Raw genomic sequence first — 19,044 nt, forward strand, 5'->3', positions numbered from 1 at the left:
GCAGATTACTGAGCCGCCAAGTAAAGAATCATCATAAAAATCTACCTCAACAGAAATATATTTTATTTTTTAATTGTCAACACACTGGTACATTGGCTTCAACAATTCTTTAATCCAGTGCAGTACACGTTTAGTACAGTTCAGTATTTAGTGTTTAGTGCAATGCATTAATCCTTTATTACAGTTTTCAGTACATTCATCTTTTAGAACTTTTTATTTAGGTTCTATTTTCAGTGTGTGTATCTGTGCAATACATTTCACTTGTATTTGCAATTAAGCACGTTTTTTTCCTTTGTATTAATCTAAGCGCAACTTTTTGTTGAGAATGTTTCAGTGACTTAACATTATGAAACTTTGCTCTCGTTTTTGATGAAAACTTTGGTCTATTACGCTGCATGTACTATATTTTAATGTTGGTCATCAACATGGTCATGTTACTTGGAGAGGAAAGTATTTTTGAGGTGGTAGTTGGTAAAACGTTTGATCAATCTTGATCAAACTATTTCAACTCAGTTAGCCTTCATATTGATTAATATGGATCACGTTGCTTACCTGATGATTAAAATGTTCATATTTAGAGGATCTAAATGTATAGTGTTTGTGTTAGCCAAATTATAATCCAGAATTTATTTTGTGGTTGAGCTGGGTTACACTTTGAATATTTCCTAATATTTCACACACCTCAAAATAAGTCATTTAATCATTTTAGTTTATAGACAGTTCTTTTATTCCATAAAAAAAACCACACCGCTGACTTAAAGACAGCAATTGCATCGTATCCCCCTTCATCTGGCAGAGTTCCAGCCCATAATTTACTGATGACTTCGATCCTAAAATGACCCTCTCTCTCGTTTACCAACCTCAGCCCCTCCCATTGCTTCACTTGACTTTTTTCCTCTCGGTTGACACCTCGGAGTTGACCACTTCTCGCTAATTTTCTATTTTTGCTCAGCTTGTCACATTCCCTCCTCATTTTCTTGTTATTTTGACGGTGGAAGCCGAAGTGAAATTTCTACCTCCTCAATTACGCTGTAGTTCATTCACACCAGGTAAAGTTTTATTTCTTTAATGCAAGTGCGTTTTTGTTTTTTTTGCATGGGCCCTACATTCACGTGTGTGGCCCATGTTAGTCCCCGGTCGTTGTTGTTGTTGTTTGTTTATTTGCAATAGTAATGTGGCCGTTTCTAATGTTCGACCCAACGTCTTTGGAATAAGTTTTTAAAAGTATTACAGCGCTTTCTTGCAGTATAGGATGCCCATAATTGAGTTTTTAGCCTGGGCCCTACATTCACTTGTGACGCATGATGTTATTCACTGGTTTGTTTGTTTGCATTAGTAATGTGGCCGTTTCTAATGTTCGACCCAACGTCTTTGGAATAAGTTATTAAAAGTATTACAGCGCTTTCTTGCAGTATAGGATACCCATAATTGAGTTTTTAGCCTGGGCCCTACATTCACTTGTGACGCATGATGTTATTCACTGGTTTGTTTGTTTGCATTAGTAATGTGGCCGTTTCTAAAGTTCGACCCAACGCCTCTGGAATTAGTTATTAAAAGTATTAAGTGTTCTCTTGCAGTATAGGATACCCGTAATTGAAGTTGGACCATTTACTTTTACACGTTCGTGCGCGTTTTAGTATCTCATTGTAATGTGTGCGTAATAACGCTTAGTGAAAGTGCTCTATAGAGCAATTAGCCCGCACGTAATACTAATGGGTGTACATTGCTGATTGCAGGAGATAACAGGGACTATCTTATTGTAAATCTCAAGACGTCTGCTATTTATATGTGATTGCTTGGATAGGGCGCGCGCCACCGGGGGTAAATTCTGCGTGTGGCAAACCACGTGAACTCGACACTGTTGCAAATGAATATTTGGACACCTCTAATGGCTGACTGGTGACGCACTTGTTTTTTTTGTTTTGTTTTTTTGTTGGTTTAATATCACAAATTATAATTAAATGGTCATTTTATCATCCCTCTTGCTATGTTTACTAAGACGCCATTGTTTTCTTCGTGTCGTATATAGCTGATATCTTACTTTGATTTAAAAATACTTCTGTAAAATCAAATTTTTACTTGCTCATTTTGTAAGGACTTGGTGTTGAGACCACAGTAGGATTGCGGCTTTTCCGCCACAAGCTATTTTCCCAGCGCCCTGTGTTCACAAAAGCCCCTGTTTATTGCTGGGATACACCTCAGACCAAAACGTGTACGTTTTTTGTATATTGATAGTTGTACCCCACACAAGGTGTGAACAAATGTAAACTTGGCAAAACACACTTAACAAGTATTACTTAGGTCCTGTTTTCACTCTCTCGCTCGCACAATTCTCCAAATAAGATACAAAGTGTGTTTGCATCGAACTGCTTTTTGTATTCTCTCTTCAAGTTTACTGTAAAACTGACACATAAAAAGAAAGTTAACGTTTGCCCAACAAAACTATGTTGTTTTGGCTAGACAAAACACGTTAACTTAGTACCATCATATCAACTTTATTCCTGAGCGCTCTAATGGAGAAACGAGTATGCACTCGACTTTCGGTATGAGACTGCCACTAAGAAATTTGCTATTTATTATAAGCAATTACGCTCCCGTTGCTTGAAAAATGCTTTACAGGGCTTTGGAACTCGTAGCTCACTTTTCATTTTTGCGTACCCTGTTGCGTTATCGCAAGGTGGAGAATTTTCTTACTGGCTTCAGTCGCCTCTCAAATAAATTGGTTGCAATTGCAACCATAATGAGATGTAGATACAAGGGACTTTTGGTAACCTGCATTATGGTTTGATAGTGTGTACAAATTTAACCGATGTATTAAATTCTGCGCAGTTCAAGGCGTAAAACTGATACAGCCAACCAAGGTTAGTTGAGCTGTGTAGAATTGAGTTAGTACAGTGCAATGAAAAAACAAGATATTTTTCCATGTATTCGCATTGGGATGGGTTGCTAGTAAGACGCCGCTTCTCTTCGTGCACACTTCAATGCACCATTAAGCATGACATCTAATTACTTCAGGTGAACCAATGAGCTACTTACCGTTAAATATGTTGCATGCTTGTGGCGTTTCAATCGATAAAGGACAACATTACATCCCACTTCACACAAACTAGAAAGAAAGCCAAGATATGAACCCCAAACCCCCAAATTGCGAGGCGGAAGTGCTTACCTGTTGCATTACAATTACTAATTTTAGTTTTTAGCTTTACATTTTTCATGCTAACTATATTTGTAACTTACTTAGATTGCTATCTTGTTCAATAAACCCCCACCGGACACTTAATTAGGCACGCCTTGATATTACAACGTTGAGCACGCTTTGACCCCTTGACTGCCCTTGAGACAGATTTTACAAGGTGCTGGAAGCATTAATTAAACATTTTGGGTCACATTGATACAAATGTGCCCTTTTACTTTGGCTGGCACCCATTTCAAGGTATTGCAAGTCAGCTGGAATAGGCTCCAGCTCACTCGTGAGCTAAATTTTAAAAAAACGCTGCAGTTTTGAAGGCTGCACAACAATACTCACAATCTCAAACAAGATTGTTTTCACGTTCATTTTTACATGCCAAAATCAGTGTTGCTGCCATGTGGCTTGCTGTGTGTTGTTGAACAAATGTCTCTGGAAACGTAGCCATTACAAGTTGGAGGTTTTTACCTTCCATATAGTTGGAAATGCTTTTAAACACACATTCAGTTCTTCTGAAACTGGGCAGTAGCAAGGAAAATGTGGCTTTTCTCAGAACAATCTAGCTTTTATTGATGGGCGACTGGAGCGTGTGACCACCAAGACAAAGAGGACAGTGCACGGCATCAGCACATCACCCCCCCTTTCATTCGTTCTAGTGGTGGACTTAGGCCCTTGTCCATGTGGGGTCTGAGGTTGAACATAGTAGCTTCCCAAAGAATACACAGAATCTATAAGGTCATGTGAGTCACATAGTGACAGTTAGGCTTAGAAAGCCAAAAGTCTGAATGCACTCTCCAAGGTGAGTTATCTTTGTTGTTATTAAAGTTGTAATTTCATTGACTTGTTCTTTACTGAAGGATCCGGTTAAGGATATGCCTGAACAAGCATGTCTTTTACTGTTTAAATGTTGGTGTAAACTGACTGCATTCGCCCAGGTAAACAGATTTAAGTGGAGATGAATTACAGCAAGTGTTGTGTAGTGCAGTATGCACCTAAGCAGAATGTTTTGAATTAATGAGATGAAGTTTTCTTTATTTTTTTCCCCTTCTGTCTAGGCTGGTCCTGGCATAACTATGAATCCACAAGAGTCTGTTTTTCTGCCCAAACTCCAGTGGACCATCAACCATACCTCAGGGTAGCAAGACAAGGTTTTGCAGGGTCATCTGTTAGATTAATATGACACACACTGAGGTGTTTTTTTCCAGGCTAGTGTTTATATTTTAAAACCTAACCAGGTGTAGCTTTTTGAAGTAGGCTGTTTTTGATTTTTTTTTATAAAGCCAAGCAGTTTTTAAAAGCAGGACTCGCATTAGGAAATAATGTCGAAGCCGATGGCAATACCCAGTCCAGCTTCTCAGGATGTCTGCAATTTTTTCAGCAGCAAAGTTCCTGATCACTCAGAAAATAGAACATTATTGCCCAAGACGTCCCCGCATCGCAAATACATAGAAAGTGAGCATCAGCAAGCAGGCCTCTTCTCCCTTTCTCCCACTGACACCCAACTGGATGCCACTTTCAACACCCAAAAGAAAAGGAGGAAGAAATGTGGTACCTGCACTCCATGCCGCCGCAAAGAAAACTGTGGTGCCTGTGTTTATTGCATGAACCGCAAGATAGGCAAGCAGATCTGCAAGCTGCGCAAATGTGAAGAGCTGAAAAGAAGACAGCACACCTGGGAGGTGAGTAGGCATCTTAAACATTGTCTTTCAATTAGTAGAACAACGTTTTGTTGGACATTTTGTTTCATTTGATCACTTCTATAGTAGATTGTCATCGCTGACTGTTTTCTGTGCCAAGTTACCCATCGCTTTTCACTTCTGTTTTGTGGAAAATTTGCATCATTTTCTTTGCCTTTAGATCATGTATAGGCCGGATGAGTGGGGCGTGGGCCCCATCTTGTAATTGTATCGTGTACATAGCAGATTTATATCCAGATACGAAAGAGGCCGGGGAAGAATTTAGAAAAATCTGAACTGTACCGGGAACGTTGAAGAAAAAAATCTGATTCAAAAGAATCAGAATTAAACCACAGTGTAAACATAGCCCTGAGTCATTTGCAGCATTTGAAAGAGCTCAGGAAATGAGGTACTGTTATAATTTTTGTTTATTTTTTTTTAGTTAGGTGGATTGTCCATAAACTACAACACCAATACACTACGTAACTCTTTTCCATCAGCATTACAATCGAACAAATCCTCACCACCTTTCATTACCATCAAGTGTTCTTAAAAGTCGTACAAACAGCCCATTCCAAGAATTTAATATTTAGACGTGCGTATGAAATTTAAACCATGAGTCAGTCATCTTAGTGCTACAAACCATTTTTAAAGTTTGTTTTGAACTTTCATCCTCTGGTAGCCAGTGGATTGTGATACCTGACTTTGAGTGTGTTTGCCTTAGTGATATATATTTTTTCCTTTACATATTTGACAGCTGCCTACTGTCAGTTTAATTCACCGAGCTATGAGTGAAACTTCTCAATCGATGCAAGTTCAGGTATATGAGGGACTAAAATGCGATTGTACCATTTTTAGCTTCATGTAATAAGAATATAGGCTGACAATATGTTTTCACAAAGCATATTATGCTGGAATCAAAATAGCCACATATTCACAGTCAATTTTCTTAATAGCTGGTTCTGTGAATAGTGTGTGTGTATGTGTGTGTGTGCGCGTGCGTATCTTTGTGTGCATGGTTGAGGAGCTGTGCAGGCAACCGCACAGGAGAATTCCTGTATTTGCCTCTGCTTTGTCCTTTGACCTCCTAGGCTTCGACTGAGGGTGGGGGTTAACCTTAGGCTATTTTGTGTTTGTGTGGGTGTGTGAAGAAAGAGTGCGCATTTACAAGTGTGCAGTGTGCGCGCGCGCATGGCTAAATGTGTTTGTATGTGCATCGGGGTCTAAAAAGGCGGGGGATGGGTTTTCAAGTCAAGAAGGAGGAAGATGCAATGAACGGTCAGCAGTTGGAACAGGAAAAACTTGACAAGGCTACTAAACTCAAGATTTAGGTATTGGATGCTGACTGCCTCTGAAGCATATATTCATTGGCACACTGACAAATAATCACTTTGAAACAAATATTACAAGATCATTACAAATTGCCATGAAACATTGAGTAAGTTCCATTCCATTGCAATCATTAGAAGTTAAAGGTTTGAAGGTCGGATGTATAAAATACACATAAGATTTACTTAGTATTTTCCTAAGCTTACAACAAATATAGGCAAAAATCCACACACTGCAAAATTGACTCGCATTAAAATGCATTGGACATGTAAAAAAAATAAAAAATAAATAAAAGTGGAATCCCTGAAACTCTTTAGAACACATCAAAACCCCACCATCCCCATTTTCCATAAAAAAAACACCACATCAAGAAATTGGAAAAAAACAACAGTAAGGTTTTTTTGGGGGGGGTTATATTTAATTACATTTGCAACATACACAACAAGTACAACAACAAACAAGTATGTGCTTAGTGCAAACCATAATCAAATTATAAAACCCAGAGAAACGCATCATACATCACTACGGAATGTGTGGAGAAAACCCACGCAGGCACGGGGAGAACATGCAAACTCCACACAGGGAGGGCAGGAGGTAAAATCGAACCAGCACCCTCCTAACTGTGAGGCGGTCTGGTTAGCACGTCCGCCTCACAGTTAGGAAGGTGCCGGTTCGATTCCACCTCCAAAACCTCAGAGTTTGCATGTTTTCCCCGTGCCCGCGTGTGTTTTCTCCGGGCACTCCGGTTTCCTCCCACATCCCAAAAACATGCTTGGTAGGTCAATTGAGCACTCCACATTGCCCCTAGGTGTGAGTGCGAGTGCGGATCGTTGTTCATATTTCTGTGCCCTGCGATCGGCTGGCAACCGTTTCAGGGTGCCCCCCGCCTATTGCCCGATGACTGCTGGGATAGGCTCCAGCACGCCCGTGAACCCCGTGGGGACAAGCAGTATAGAAAATGGATGGATGGATATATATATTTCTTTATATAATCGAGTTGTCGATTAATCGTTAAACCTCTACACTACTTCATGTCCCAATCAAGTTAGTAGTTGTACATACTATATACACAATGTTTTTTTTTTTAATACTGACGTGCATCCTTTAAATTTGTTCAACCCAAATCAAGCATTGGCTCTCAAATTATTCAATTATGTATAATGATGAGAGGGTGTTAATATAATGACAGGCAGGAAAAACTTGTCAGGCTTGAGGATCACTTAAAGTTGAAAAGAAAGGACACGTGGTTTGTTTTGCCACAAACAGGAAATAAGGGTTTTCATCAGCACTGTTCAGACCTGTGCTGTCTTGTTTTGTTGTCCGGGTGCTTCACGCATCCCCCCTTAAGGGTTTCCTGCAAAATGGCAGTTGTTTGTTAACTGAAATTTGGTCTTTATACTTTGACGTCCAGAAGATTCAGGCCAAAGAAGTTAGTAGTTCTAACGACAGGAGCATTTGTCATAAGTTAGCTGGGCCAAGACAATGTTGACTGTTGGCCTGTGCAATGTGAGTTCAGTCAGTGCCTGAGAGGCATATTGAAAGAGAGCTCCAAATTGTGGCTATTGTCTTTCCCGAGGTTCTCTCGTTGTTGGGTAATAGAAGTTTACTGCCTTCACATATTTGAACCCCTGACCTCTGAAAGAACTCTAGCCCATTTCAGTTCAGTTCGCCATTTCTCACTCTTGATATTACATACTTCACTAATTTCCTATTGTTAATTAGTAAATGAAAGCTTAAGTAAACATTAGAGACACACATTTGCATGATAATCATCACCTTTGACTCTCAAGACACACTGTATGTAAGTTCAGCCATATAGTAACTGTGGTTGTGTCGTTCTTGCTCTAATAATAATTACTTATCAATATCCCCCCACCAATCCTGCTATCTCTTCTTTCTATTCTCCATATGATGACAGTAATCAAGTAATCATTGCCTAGCAACTGATGCCTTCAGTTAAACAAATTAGAGCCCGACCAATATGGATATTTGTGAGACTGATGCAGATTTTTGGTAGAGAAAAAAACATTACTCAGCTGATAAATGTTTAAATGTGTAATGCATGAAATGCAATTCCCGATAAATTTCATGATACATATTTGTTGGTCAGGCAAGTGGAGTTAAAAATGCCACTTAATATGCAGAATCTTGGTTGAGCTTGCATTGTAGTAGTCACGTCTGCTTGCAATGTCTCTTGTTTGTACATGTAATTACAAGCATTAAAAGTCAATGATGCACTACTGCATTTTCAATATCAAAAGTTGCTATAGGTTTCAACCACTATGCTGAAACCTTGCCAGGATGTCAGCACTCACCCATAAAAGCTACATTTTCCATCAACTTTGGTGTCCACAACTACAATCGATCTTTAACTTTTGTTTGATACTCAGAGAACTCCTATTTCAAATAGTGGACAAGTTTCAGCTAAAAAATTACACAAATAAGCTTAAGCGGTGCAAAATTTGAAGGTGTCCTCCTAATGGACTCTTTAAAATTACAGTGATGGTCAAACCGTAAAAAATCGACTTAAATAGAAAACATTAGGTATAAGAGCAGTGTGGGCAGTAGAATAGGTCAAATGCTTTAGTTAACAGTTTTTTTTTCATGAATTTATTTGTTATGGAGGATTTTAATGGCATTTGAAGAGCTGTTTCTTCCCACAGTTTTTAGAAAACTAAAGTGGTTACTTTCATGTTGTTAATTAACATTATTGGCTGGTTTATCAGAAACTAACCTTATTGGATAAACGCAAAACCAATAAATTAAAAAAAAAATCTAAATATGGGGTGAAATTTCAAGACGAACCAAAAGTGCACTATACCCTGAACTTAATTTGATCTTCTGTCACGCACCGGTGTCGTCCAGCCACGCCCCCTTGTCACCGCGATCGCTGTCACCTGTCACGGGCTGATTGGGAGCGCTATATTAGCGCAGCCAGCGCAACAATTTATGTCAGCTTGTCTCGTGATGTCTGCGCGCACACCGGTCCCTTCCACAGCTGCTCTACTTAGAGATCACCCGTCTGCCACGTTCAGTCCTCGCCAGTGCGAAGCCCAGCCGACAGCTCCTTTCACTTGGCTTGCCATCCGGCTAACCACCCCCCGACGAGCGCAGCCTCGCCCGATCGCCGCTTCAGCTCCCCAGCGTTCCCCTTTCCCTCCACAATAAAGACTGCTTCACTTGCATTTGGCTGTACTGTCCGATCTCTCACATCTTCTCTAAAGTTGTCTTCTATCTAAACTTGTAAGGTGTATTTTAAGGTCATCCAGAAATTCCACCCAAATCACCAATTTCCCTAACTTTTTGTGAGTAGTGTATGTATGGATGTTGGATAACAGAAAATTCAAAATAAATATATTCTTGTCCCGATTTCTCACCTTAAATTAAAATTAATTAATTAAAATAGGCTTTAATATGAAGTGTTAAGTGTTATACGTAGTTTGTGAGAACAATAATTGTTTCAATGGGAAGTTGCAATTAAGACCTGGTCCACCTGCAAGCGAATTTTCTATTCTAGCGGCGCTCTTGGGCCGCTCTCGGACCCGATCACGCCTACCACAAACACCCCTTTGCTCCCACGTAGTAAACACACATTCTCACATGTGACCTGTGTGACGTCAGCAGAGGGGATTTCCCCGTACCATTTGAGTGTCAGACAGTTACCGCTGTGTCACTACTGGGGGGACTTCCTCGCCTTGCCGCAGTTCACGTCCCTCTCTCTTTTTCGCTCGTCTCCTCTGTGTACTTTTCACTCGGCAATGTGTCGTCACCGTTGGATGCATGTAAATACTGCTCGACGTTATTGAGCAGCAATTTTAACCTGCATTAACCTGCAGAGGTCAAGAGAAAGGGCATCTAGTTTATTTTGGCAAGTGTTTCATCGTAATAAGGTTTTTGGCGAACGTGCGCTTTACTTGCGTCTGGTTTACAATGTTACACCAAATGACCAACAGGTTCCAGATAACACTTGGTGATAAATAATCTTGGCACTGTTGTACATCTGCATACTTACCTTTGCTTTGCTTTGCTTGCTTTTAGTCAGCATTTTGCTGAGTAAAATGATTTTTGGGTGTCTTAGGCAGACTGTATTCCAGTTTACATTTATGTTTGTGTACGTACATATGTGTGTGTGTGCATGTGCGCGTGTGTGTGTACACTGTGTCGTCTAGTCCAGTCCAGTTATTGCAAGCAGCCCTGACACAGATGGTGCTTGATACCACATACCAAAGGCATTGTTTGGCGAAGGCGAGCTTGAAGAGATAATTGACAGGAGACATAGAGATTACCGCCACCTACCCAACCCCAAGCACGTTCACGCTTACGCTTCCACCTTTGCTCCATTTTTTATTTTTTCATTACAAGCTTCTATCGCCCCTCTTACTGAACTCCCTTGCACTCCTTCAATTTCACCCTAGCAGCAAAGCCTAGCCTGGCTTCTGATTGGTGGATGGGCTGCTATTGTGCACTATGTTTAACGTGACGTCTAATGTGTGTGTGTATGTGCGTGCGTGTGTGTGTAATGTGCAATGTGCATGTTTGAACCGAGGAAGCGGAGGAGGGGGCGCTTAGAATGATGTTCAAATTCTGTGCAGAGAAGGAGAAAAACCAGCAAGCGTGCGTGTGTTTGTGTGCATGTGCAGAGTAGACCGATTGGCTTGTACGAGCACAAGGGACTGCGAGCAAGGGAGGGGGGTAGAGTGAGAGAGCGAGGGGGAGAGAGAAAGAGAGAGCGTGTGTACGAGTGCTCCGGCAAAACCAGATTAAAAACACAAGATGGCTTCCTGAATGAGCCGTTGGAACACAGAAAGGAGAGAGAGAGAGAGAGAGAGAGAGAGAGAGAGAGAGAGAGAGAGAGAGAGGAGGAGTAGAAAGAAAGAGAAGAAAGGTAGAGGGATAGCAGTGACGACGAGGGGGAGCTGGTGACTTGGCTCCTGTCTGATGGGGATTCTGCAAACGGACGAAGGAATACAAAGCAAGGCAGCTGTGAGACTTGGAGGGTAAATATTCGCCACTATAGATCCACACTGTTTGAGGTTTGATAGGTGGGTGGTGGAAAAGACAATGAGGGGGAAGAGGTTAGACAGGACCGAGGAGCATCTTGAGACAAAGCACATCATTTTGTTGCGATGTAGACAAGGAGACCAGCCTGTGGCAAATGAGACGATCTTTTGTTTTAACTGTAACCAGCCCCATTGTGAAGGCTGCTGTTTTGTTTCAGCCTATATTCATAACACTTGTATGTTATGAAGAGGTGAACATTGAGAAGCTTGTGCAAAGTAGAAATATTCCATAATTGTGTATTTAAAATTATCTCTACTTGACATTCTCTGTTGAAGTAGAGGAAGGAAATACCGGCTTGCTGCTTGAGCCCAAATCAAGAAAAATGCATTTGTGTGCTGTTTGATGTTTGCTGAACATGACAGCAATGCCAATAATTTAGGTTGACAGACATAAATGTTTTAATCGGTAAAGCCACTCTGCTCAATGACAGGTGGTTTTGAAATGGCCTCTGTCGCATTATTCCATTGATTGTTATTCTCCCTCCCCTCCCATCTCTTTATCTTCCACCCTTTCTTCCCGCCGCTGTGTTAAATGTCTCAAAAGGTGCAAAATTTGAAAGAAAACGGTCCGGGCTGCTCGGAGAACCCCAAAGTGGCATTTGAGGTAAGGGAGGACACCGAGTTTGGCTACCGCGCTTGTGTGTCATTGACGTGTGAGCTGAGCTGCTGGTTTGTTAGCTCATTAAGGCACCACGGAGGTGTAAATGTGGGCATTTGTGTACCCAACAATAACATGATTGTGTTGCTGATAGCATGTATGTTCCGATCTTTCTGTGAATTTATGTTGCCTAATGAATCGTGAATACAAAGACTGCACAATTCCTGTACAGTTGCTGCTCGAGTTTGCCGTTGTCGTTATGTCAAAGTCACAGACCAAAGGTTTGGTCATTAAGTATGCTGGCCCAAAGTTCACCCAGGTGTAGAAACCACCTGTTGTTATCGGTTCTTCCATATCTGATTTCCATTTCTTCCAAGCGGCTCATATTAGAGTTCCATCTCCAGGTCGCTGTGAGCCTTAGTGATGTGTAGCGGTATCCTCGGTTTAAAGCGTCCCACGCTGCCCGCTGATTGGTGCCAGCGCCAGGCATGTGTAGATACAAGAGGCCGAGGAGAGAAGGAGGGAAGAGGAGGAGGAACCCTCGATTCAGGCTCAGGAGCCGGGAGGGGGCGCGGCGTCCTTCCGAGCGTAGGTTCTGGCGTCAAATGAGGTAAAGGGAGTAAAAGTTAGTAGGTCACGCATGCGCACTGCTGGCTCTGTAAAGCTTAGCGAATTGCAGCGTGTTTCCGCTGAAATCCGCCATTCGGAACTGCGCTATTCACACTCGCTGTCGGGAACATGTGTTTTTGCAGGTAGGAGGTTTGAGCGGCGAGAGTTCTCCAGATAATCGTTGAGGACATACTGTAGCAAACAAGATGTCGGAGAAACGCATTCTTGGAAAAAGGGACTGTCATTGTGTAGACAATAAAGTAAAGCGAATGCAAAGCAGTTGGATTTAACATGAGCCTGACTGTTTAACTGCATTACATCATCTCTCGAAAATATAAGATAAAATAATCTCCATAAGATGTGGTGCACTTCTAAAAAATAATGTGGTTATCATTCTTGGATTTGTGGTCAAACCTTTTCTTGCTTGAACAAATCGCTGCACTTTCCCATTTGTGTTTTCCTGAGCTGTTTGTTGATGGTTGCAGTTGCTGTGCTCATCAGCAGTTCAGTTTAGTAACTATACTTTAGTTTATCTAGTAAAGATCTTGTTTCTCTGTCAAACTGCAATCTGATTACCGAATAGCAAACAGTTCTTGTACAACTATTTAAAAAAAACAAAAACAGGTTATGTGGTGACAAGTCAGGATTGTCTGAGTCATTGCATGAGTTTTTTTCTTCCTTTTCTGCTGTTAATGGAGTATGTTTAATGAAGAGGTTACAAGTCCAAAAACAGGTTACAAGACAGCCTTAACTTGCTTTTTCGCACTGAGGTTTTCTTTCAATTGGAAAAGATATATAAAATGGCGTGGTGGGGCAGCAGATAGACTGTGTGTTAATCATATGTTTAGCTTTGCATGGAATCCCCAGGCTGGTAAGCAAAGGGTTAACAGTGACCTAGTTTCCAGGGCAACACTGAGAGTATGACAACACCACCACTTTAATTTTAGCTCAGCTACAGCAGCCAATCGTGGCGGTCACGTAATCCACTAACCATCATACATGTGAGTGTATGGGTGTGTAGTTGTGTAGGAAGTGGTTGAGCGTATTGTGCAGACTCAGGAAGTGGAAGGTTTGACAACACAAGTGTGCCATTCAGTCTTTCACTACACTTTTTCAGGCAAGAACCGCTCTTAGAATAGTTGGCCAAAGGTTTTTGGACCCCTGGCCATTTCATCTCCTGTACAAAAGTTGTAGAGTTTACCTGTGTGGGAATTTTTCTCCATTCAACTCATGTTGAGAGAGAGTTCGGCTCACAATTGCTCTTGTAATTTACCCCAAAGGTATTTGAGAGCATTTCAAGTTCTTCCACATCAACCCAACCACACATTTAGCAGTCAAGCTGGGACACTAAACTGCTAGCACATAACAAAATAAATAACCTTATAATCATATAATATAGTAATAAAATGTGTTATGTCATATATATATATATATATATATATATATATATATATATATATAATTTTTATTTTTTTATTTTTATTTTTTTTCAGTAGCGACTCGGTGGGGCACTCGTTAGCACGACCGCCTCACAGTTAGGAGGGTGCCGGTTCGATTCCACCTCCAGCCCTCCCTGTGTGGAGATTGCATGTTCTCCCCGGGACCGCGTGGGTTTTCTCCGAGCACTCTGGTTTCCTCCCACATCCCAAAAACATGCTTGGTAGGCCGATTGAGCACTCCAAATTGTCCCTAGGTATAAGTGCGAGTGTGAATTGTTGTTCGTCTCTGTGTGCCCTGCGATTGGCTGGCAACCAGTTCAGAGTGTCCCCCGCCTACTGCCCGATGACTGCTGGGATAGGCTCCAGTACGTCCATGACCCCCGTGGGGACAAGTGGTACAGATAATGGATGGATATTTATAACATACGTATATATACGTATATATATATATTTATTTATTTTCTTCACATTTTGCTCTATTGCTTTGCCATGCTTTGTTATAAGTACTGAAAGCTAATGATTACCATGTGATAAGAGATTGGACTGAATAAATAGCAATCAACTGAGGACAGAGTTTGACCGCAGAAAACAGTGAGTAACATTGTTCCTAGTTATTGACTGTTGTTTTCTAAGTCATGAGGAAACTTTTTTTAAAATATTACTAAATGAAGTTGGACGCATAGCATGTCAAATGTGCTCTTAAGATGAACAAAAGAAAAATTCAGATAACTCAGATGTCTATACCTGACAAATCACCCGAGTGCCTAGCAGGGTTATAATAGTTTTTATTTTTAATTAAAATTGTTTATTTCACTTTTACTTATGTAAAATATGTTAGTTTCCGTAGTGTAATACCAAAATAAAAACATTTTAACAATAAATCCTCAAAGTTCATGCATGAAATTAATTTACCAAAAAGGTTATGTTCACTATAGTTATTTTTGTGTGGAATGTAAGATGTACTTTCATTTATTTCGATGTGCTTTTTAGAGCACTAACTTTTGTTTTATTTTGTTCATGAAAATATTTTTTTCCAGTTTTAGTTATTTTGTCAGTTTTCATAAGCTTGGCCCGAAGACATTCATTTCCTCACTCGTCCTACTAGCCCCAGATGACACAACAATACCCTACTAGCCCAAATGCAAGTTTATATAGTCTCAAATTTTTAAACGTTGACCTTGTTTGAAGGATTTGGATTCTCAAAACAGTGATGATTAGGTTCTTAAAACCATCCTTTAGATATGTCTGTAATTCCAGATGATGGAACTGAAAGTTTCACCCAAATTTATGTTACCTTAACAAATAAGTGGATGTTTAATACATTTTCCAAGCTTTTAAATGTCATATAAATCATCAGTTAATTTGTGTTAAGCACCCTGAATTAGCTTGGCACGACGGTGCCTTAGTGATGCCGTGTTGGCATTGTGGATGCTGTCTGTGTTTGATGGAAGGGAAGGGAATTTGTCAGCTGCATGATGCCGCAGCTAATAAAAAATGTATGGAAAAAAAAAGCGGGTGGAGCTATCAGCTGTTGCTCCAACTCTTTAACTCTCACATGACTGCCGACAATGCTGCCGCTCTTACTGGGTGTGCGGTTCATACATGAATGCAGCACTACTAGATTTTAGGTCATATAGCTCCGCAGCTGTTCGAGTTTCCATCACCCCCCCCCCACACACACGCACAAACCTATTAATACATGTACAAAATAATCGATAGGTGAACCAACAAAAGCAGGCTGAAAAAGAGGCATTCAAATAAGGGCATTATAAGCACTTTAAATATGTTTCTTTAACCTTTTTCTTAAAAGGGACTAACTCAGTCATAGCTCCATCAATTCAGCTGAAAAGTTCGAACTGGGCCTGCTTGCCTCTACTGTTCTTGCCTTTTCATGCCGTGACCATAGATCGAGTTGCCATGGCAGACCACTGGCCCTTTAAAACCGGCTCCGCCTGACCAGACATATGGAGAGCTAATCTTAGCTCAAGTCCTGAGAGGGACAAGGATGGCAAGCAGCCACTATGCAGTAGTGAATAGGTTTGTTCTTGTTCTTCATTTTTAAGACAGAGGTGTACCTAATTTAAGGATTTAAGAACATTCTCCTATTTTATACACATTGACTAGCAGGTATTACACAATGCACCCTGCTGTTGTTCTGAAGTTGTCAAGACATTTGTGGTGTCAGTCGTTGTCTGTCTAACAAATGATGTGTATTGATGAAATTCCTAATATTACAACAACACACACAAAGGGAGTTCCTTCCAAAAAATTGAGCACTCCATGCTCCTTATGTTGCCTTCGAGCCCCCGCCTACCACCATTATTTCCATTTTTTTCTGCCTCCCTCGCAAACCACTCCTCCTTTTTCTTTGTGCGGATTTCAGGGGGTGGGGGGTGGGGGAGCGGGCTTCCCCAGCTGGGCTTCTCGTGCTGACTTGCACGTGCCGAATGTCGGGAGAAATGGCTGTTGGGTCAATGAAATGCATTGATGTACAACCAAACCTTGAAAAAAAATGAAACAGACAGATGAAAGGTGTAAAAATATGGAATACGTTGCATAAGTTATACACAAAAAAGCGTCTATTATATGATTTTAATATGTTTGTCTGTGGAGATGTGATGTTCTCTTCAGTTCTTATTATACAGTGCATAAATTCAAAATGAGTTTTTATTTACTGAAGTATAGCAGCATCCTTCATATTTTGAAAATCAACAATTAACCAAAAGAGCATATGCAAATTTTATAAAACAATATTATAAAAGTTTTACATGATGCATAAATTATGAGCATGTTAACACAAAATTTCTCAAATAAATTGCTCAAAATGTGCACAAGCCAGGCTTTTTTCACCTTTACTGGTTCTCACTTAACAAAGCTGCAATCAGAAACTAAAAAAAAAAAATTAATCAATTAATGTGATGGATTAAATTCACTCAGCACACTCAGAGCACTCTGGGTTCTCCGTAAGACAAAAACATTCTGTCGTGAATAATTCATACTCTGTTCTAAAGGTCATTTTAGAGTCGCATTGTGAAGTTGTCCAATTGACTAGTCAACTAGTCTGTGCAAGCCCTAACATTGAAAATATACACATAGAGTACATCTGTCAAAGCACTCAGAGAAACGTTGGCCAGACTCACTCTGTATGACAGAGGCCGTAAACGATGTAACCCATCACAGATGTGGCAATGTTTCACTTGGTTAAAGATTTGTGTCCTATTCAAACTGCTAAAAATGATTAGTTTTGATCTGCATTACAAGTCTTACGATTTTTTTTCCCCCCAACACCGCCAATCTTCACACGTACGCATATTGTAACAAAACAGTGCCACAAAAAATAAAAAAAGTTGTTTGCAACAACAAGTGAGTTACATTGCATTATACCTCACGGCAGCTCCCAGCAGCAGTTTTTTTTAACTTAGTGTTTATATGCTGCTTTTTTTTTTTTACCATGACTTTGAACCGGATGAGTTGTGTACATTTTCTTACAGTTGCTAGAACAGAACTGTAACCTTTGTAATCGTTTTACTCAAAAGTTTTGTTACTTTTTTTGTCATTTGTATTGTAAAACTAAGAATGGATGGACGGACTGATGATGAATGGATGGTCGGTCCGATTTTTAACCCAGCAGTTCCCAAGTGAATTATTAAAAGCTTAAAAACAAAGTGACATTCTTGCAAATGAGGAGTGTAAAGATTTTATTTCCAGGAGTGCAAACTCAATTCATACTCAACGGTATGTGCTCTGTGCAGCCTTGCTGCCACTGGTCCCACCCTCCAACAAACCCACTGACCCTCAGTGAACAATCCAATACAGTATGCAGAGTAGCATGCGTATGTGCAGTCATGTGCATGTGAAACAAGAAAGGGTAAAGAAGGGGGTTGGAGGCGAGGCTCCTTTACAGTCCCTGCATCGCTTGTGTGCATTGTAAATGTTTAGTTACATTCGCAGCAGCATGCCTGTGCCTATAATTAGAAACAGGCATTGGAAGGGAAGGGAGAATGTAAAGAAAAGGAGCAAAAAGCAAAAGCACATGAGGGGGTGGGGAGAGAGTGAGATCAGATGACCTTGATGCCATTAGACTTCAGGGCAATGTAGCTTGGGGGAGGGGCAATTTTATGTATGGTGGTCAACGGAATCGGCAGTGGAGAGAGAATGAGCCGGTTGACGCTATATGATTAGAGGAGGAGCTTGAACATGCTTGGCGTGACTGTGATGCTCATGTGAGGTTTTATTGGCTACTAGGAAAGGATACAAAGAATTCATAAACTTGCAGGTCCAAACATAAGTGATGAAAGATGGTATAAAACTATAGAAATTTCAATTCTCAAATGAAACTAGGGAGCTAAAAATAGTCAGCCCTCCCACCGCTGTTGCAAACAATAACTTCAACTCAGCTCTGGTGTTTTAGGGGATTTATGTCAGCAGTCATTTGGAAGAAAAGATGACTCAGGCTTAGTCATATGCAAGTCAAACCAACACATTGCTCAGAACCGACTCGTGTTGTCAGTCATGCCTCCTACCTTTCCTGTGTGCTGCTGAGAAAAGCAGAATGACAAAGAGAGACAAAGAAAAGGCTATCGAAGAAAAGCAGTGAAAGGAGAGCAGCTTGTACGAATGAGTGATGGTCGGACCAAATCATAGGTTGGGATTCATGTTAGAATTACAATCGCTGCCAGGTTACAGCAACTTTACTGTAAGTCCCACTCCATTTTACTGTCTTGCCAGACATTATACTCCTGGCATGATGCTGTTTATTTATGTATGTATGTATGTATGTATGTATGTATGTATGTATGTATGTATGTATGTATGTATGTATGTATGTATGTATGTATGTATGTATGTATGTATCTATCTATCTATCTATCTATCTATCTATCTATCTATCTATCTATCTATCTATCTATCTATCTATCTATCTATCTATCTATCTATCTATGTTTGAATGGATGGGTGGATGGATGATGGATGGATGGATGGATGGATGGATGGATGGATGGATGGATGGATGGATGGATGGATGGATGGATGGATGGATGGATGGATGGATGGATGGATGGCTCGATCGATCGATCGAATGGAAATATATGATGTGCGTACAATCAAGCCATATCCCAGGGGTAGTTGTTTATGTAATAACTAA

General features: G+C 40.5%; 1 protein-coding gene across 5 annotated transcripts in view; it reads left to right on the forward strand.

Annotated features, from left to right (window-relative positions):
• The first annotated feature begins 900 nt into the window (after nt 1–900).
• tet3 (tet methylcytosine dioxygenase 3) overlaps nt 901–19,044 on the forward strand; it is a 41,157-nt gene continuing 23,013 nt past the window's right edge. For 2 of the 5 annotated variants that reach the window (XM_088375816.1, XM_088375818.1), the window contains exons 1-2: nt 901–1,049; nt 4,243–4,866. In XM_088375816.1, the coding sequence (XP_088231942.1) occupies nt 4,507–4,866 (360 nt within the window). In that variant the 5' untranslated portion in view covers nt 901–1,049; nt 4,243–4,506. Of the gene's footprint in view, nt 1,050–4,242; nt 4,867–10,907; nt 11,190–11,796; nt 11,857–18,221; nt 18,595–19,044 lie in introns of those variants that run through there. The other 3 variants (XM_088375821.1, XM_088375822.1, XM_088375819.1) reach the window with 3 other exon arrangements.

This window comes from Syngnathus floridae, chromosome 5 (assembly GCF_059516105.1).
Source record: "Syngnathus floridae isolate MCC-2025c chromosome 5, RoL_Sflo_1.0, whole genome shotgun sequence".
Classification (NCBI taxonomy): Eukaryota; Metazoa; Chordata; class Actinopteri; order Syngnathiformes; family Syngnathidae; genus Syngnathus; species Syngnathus floridae.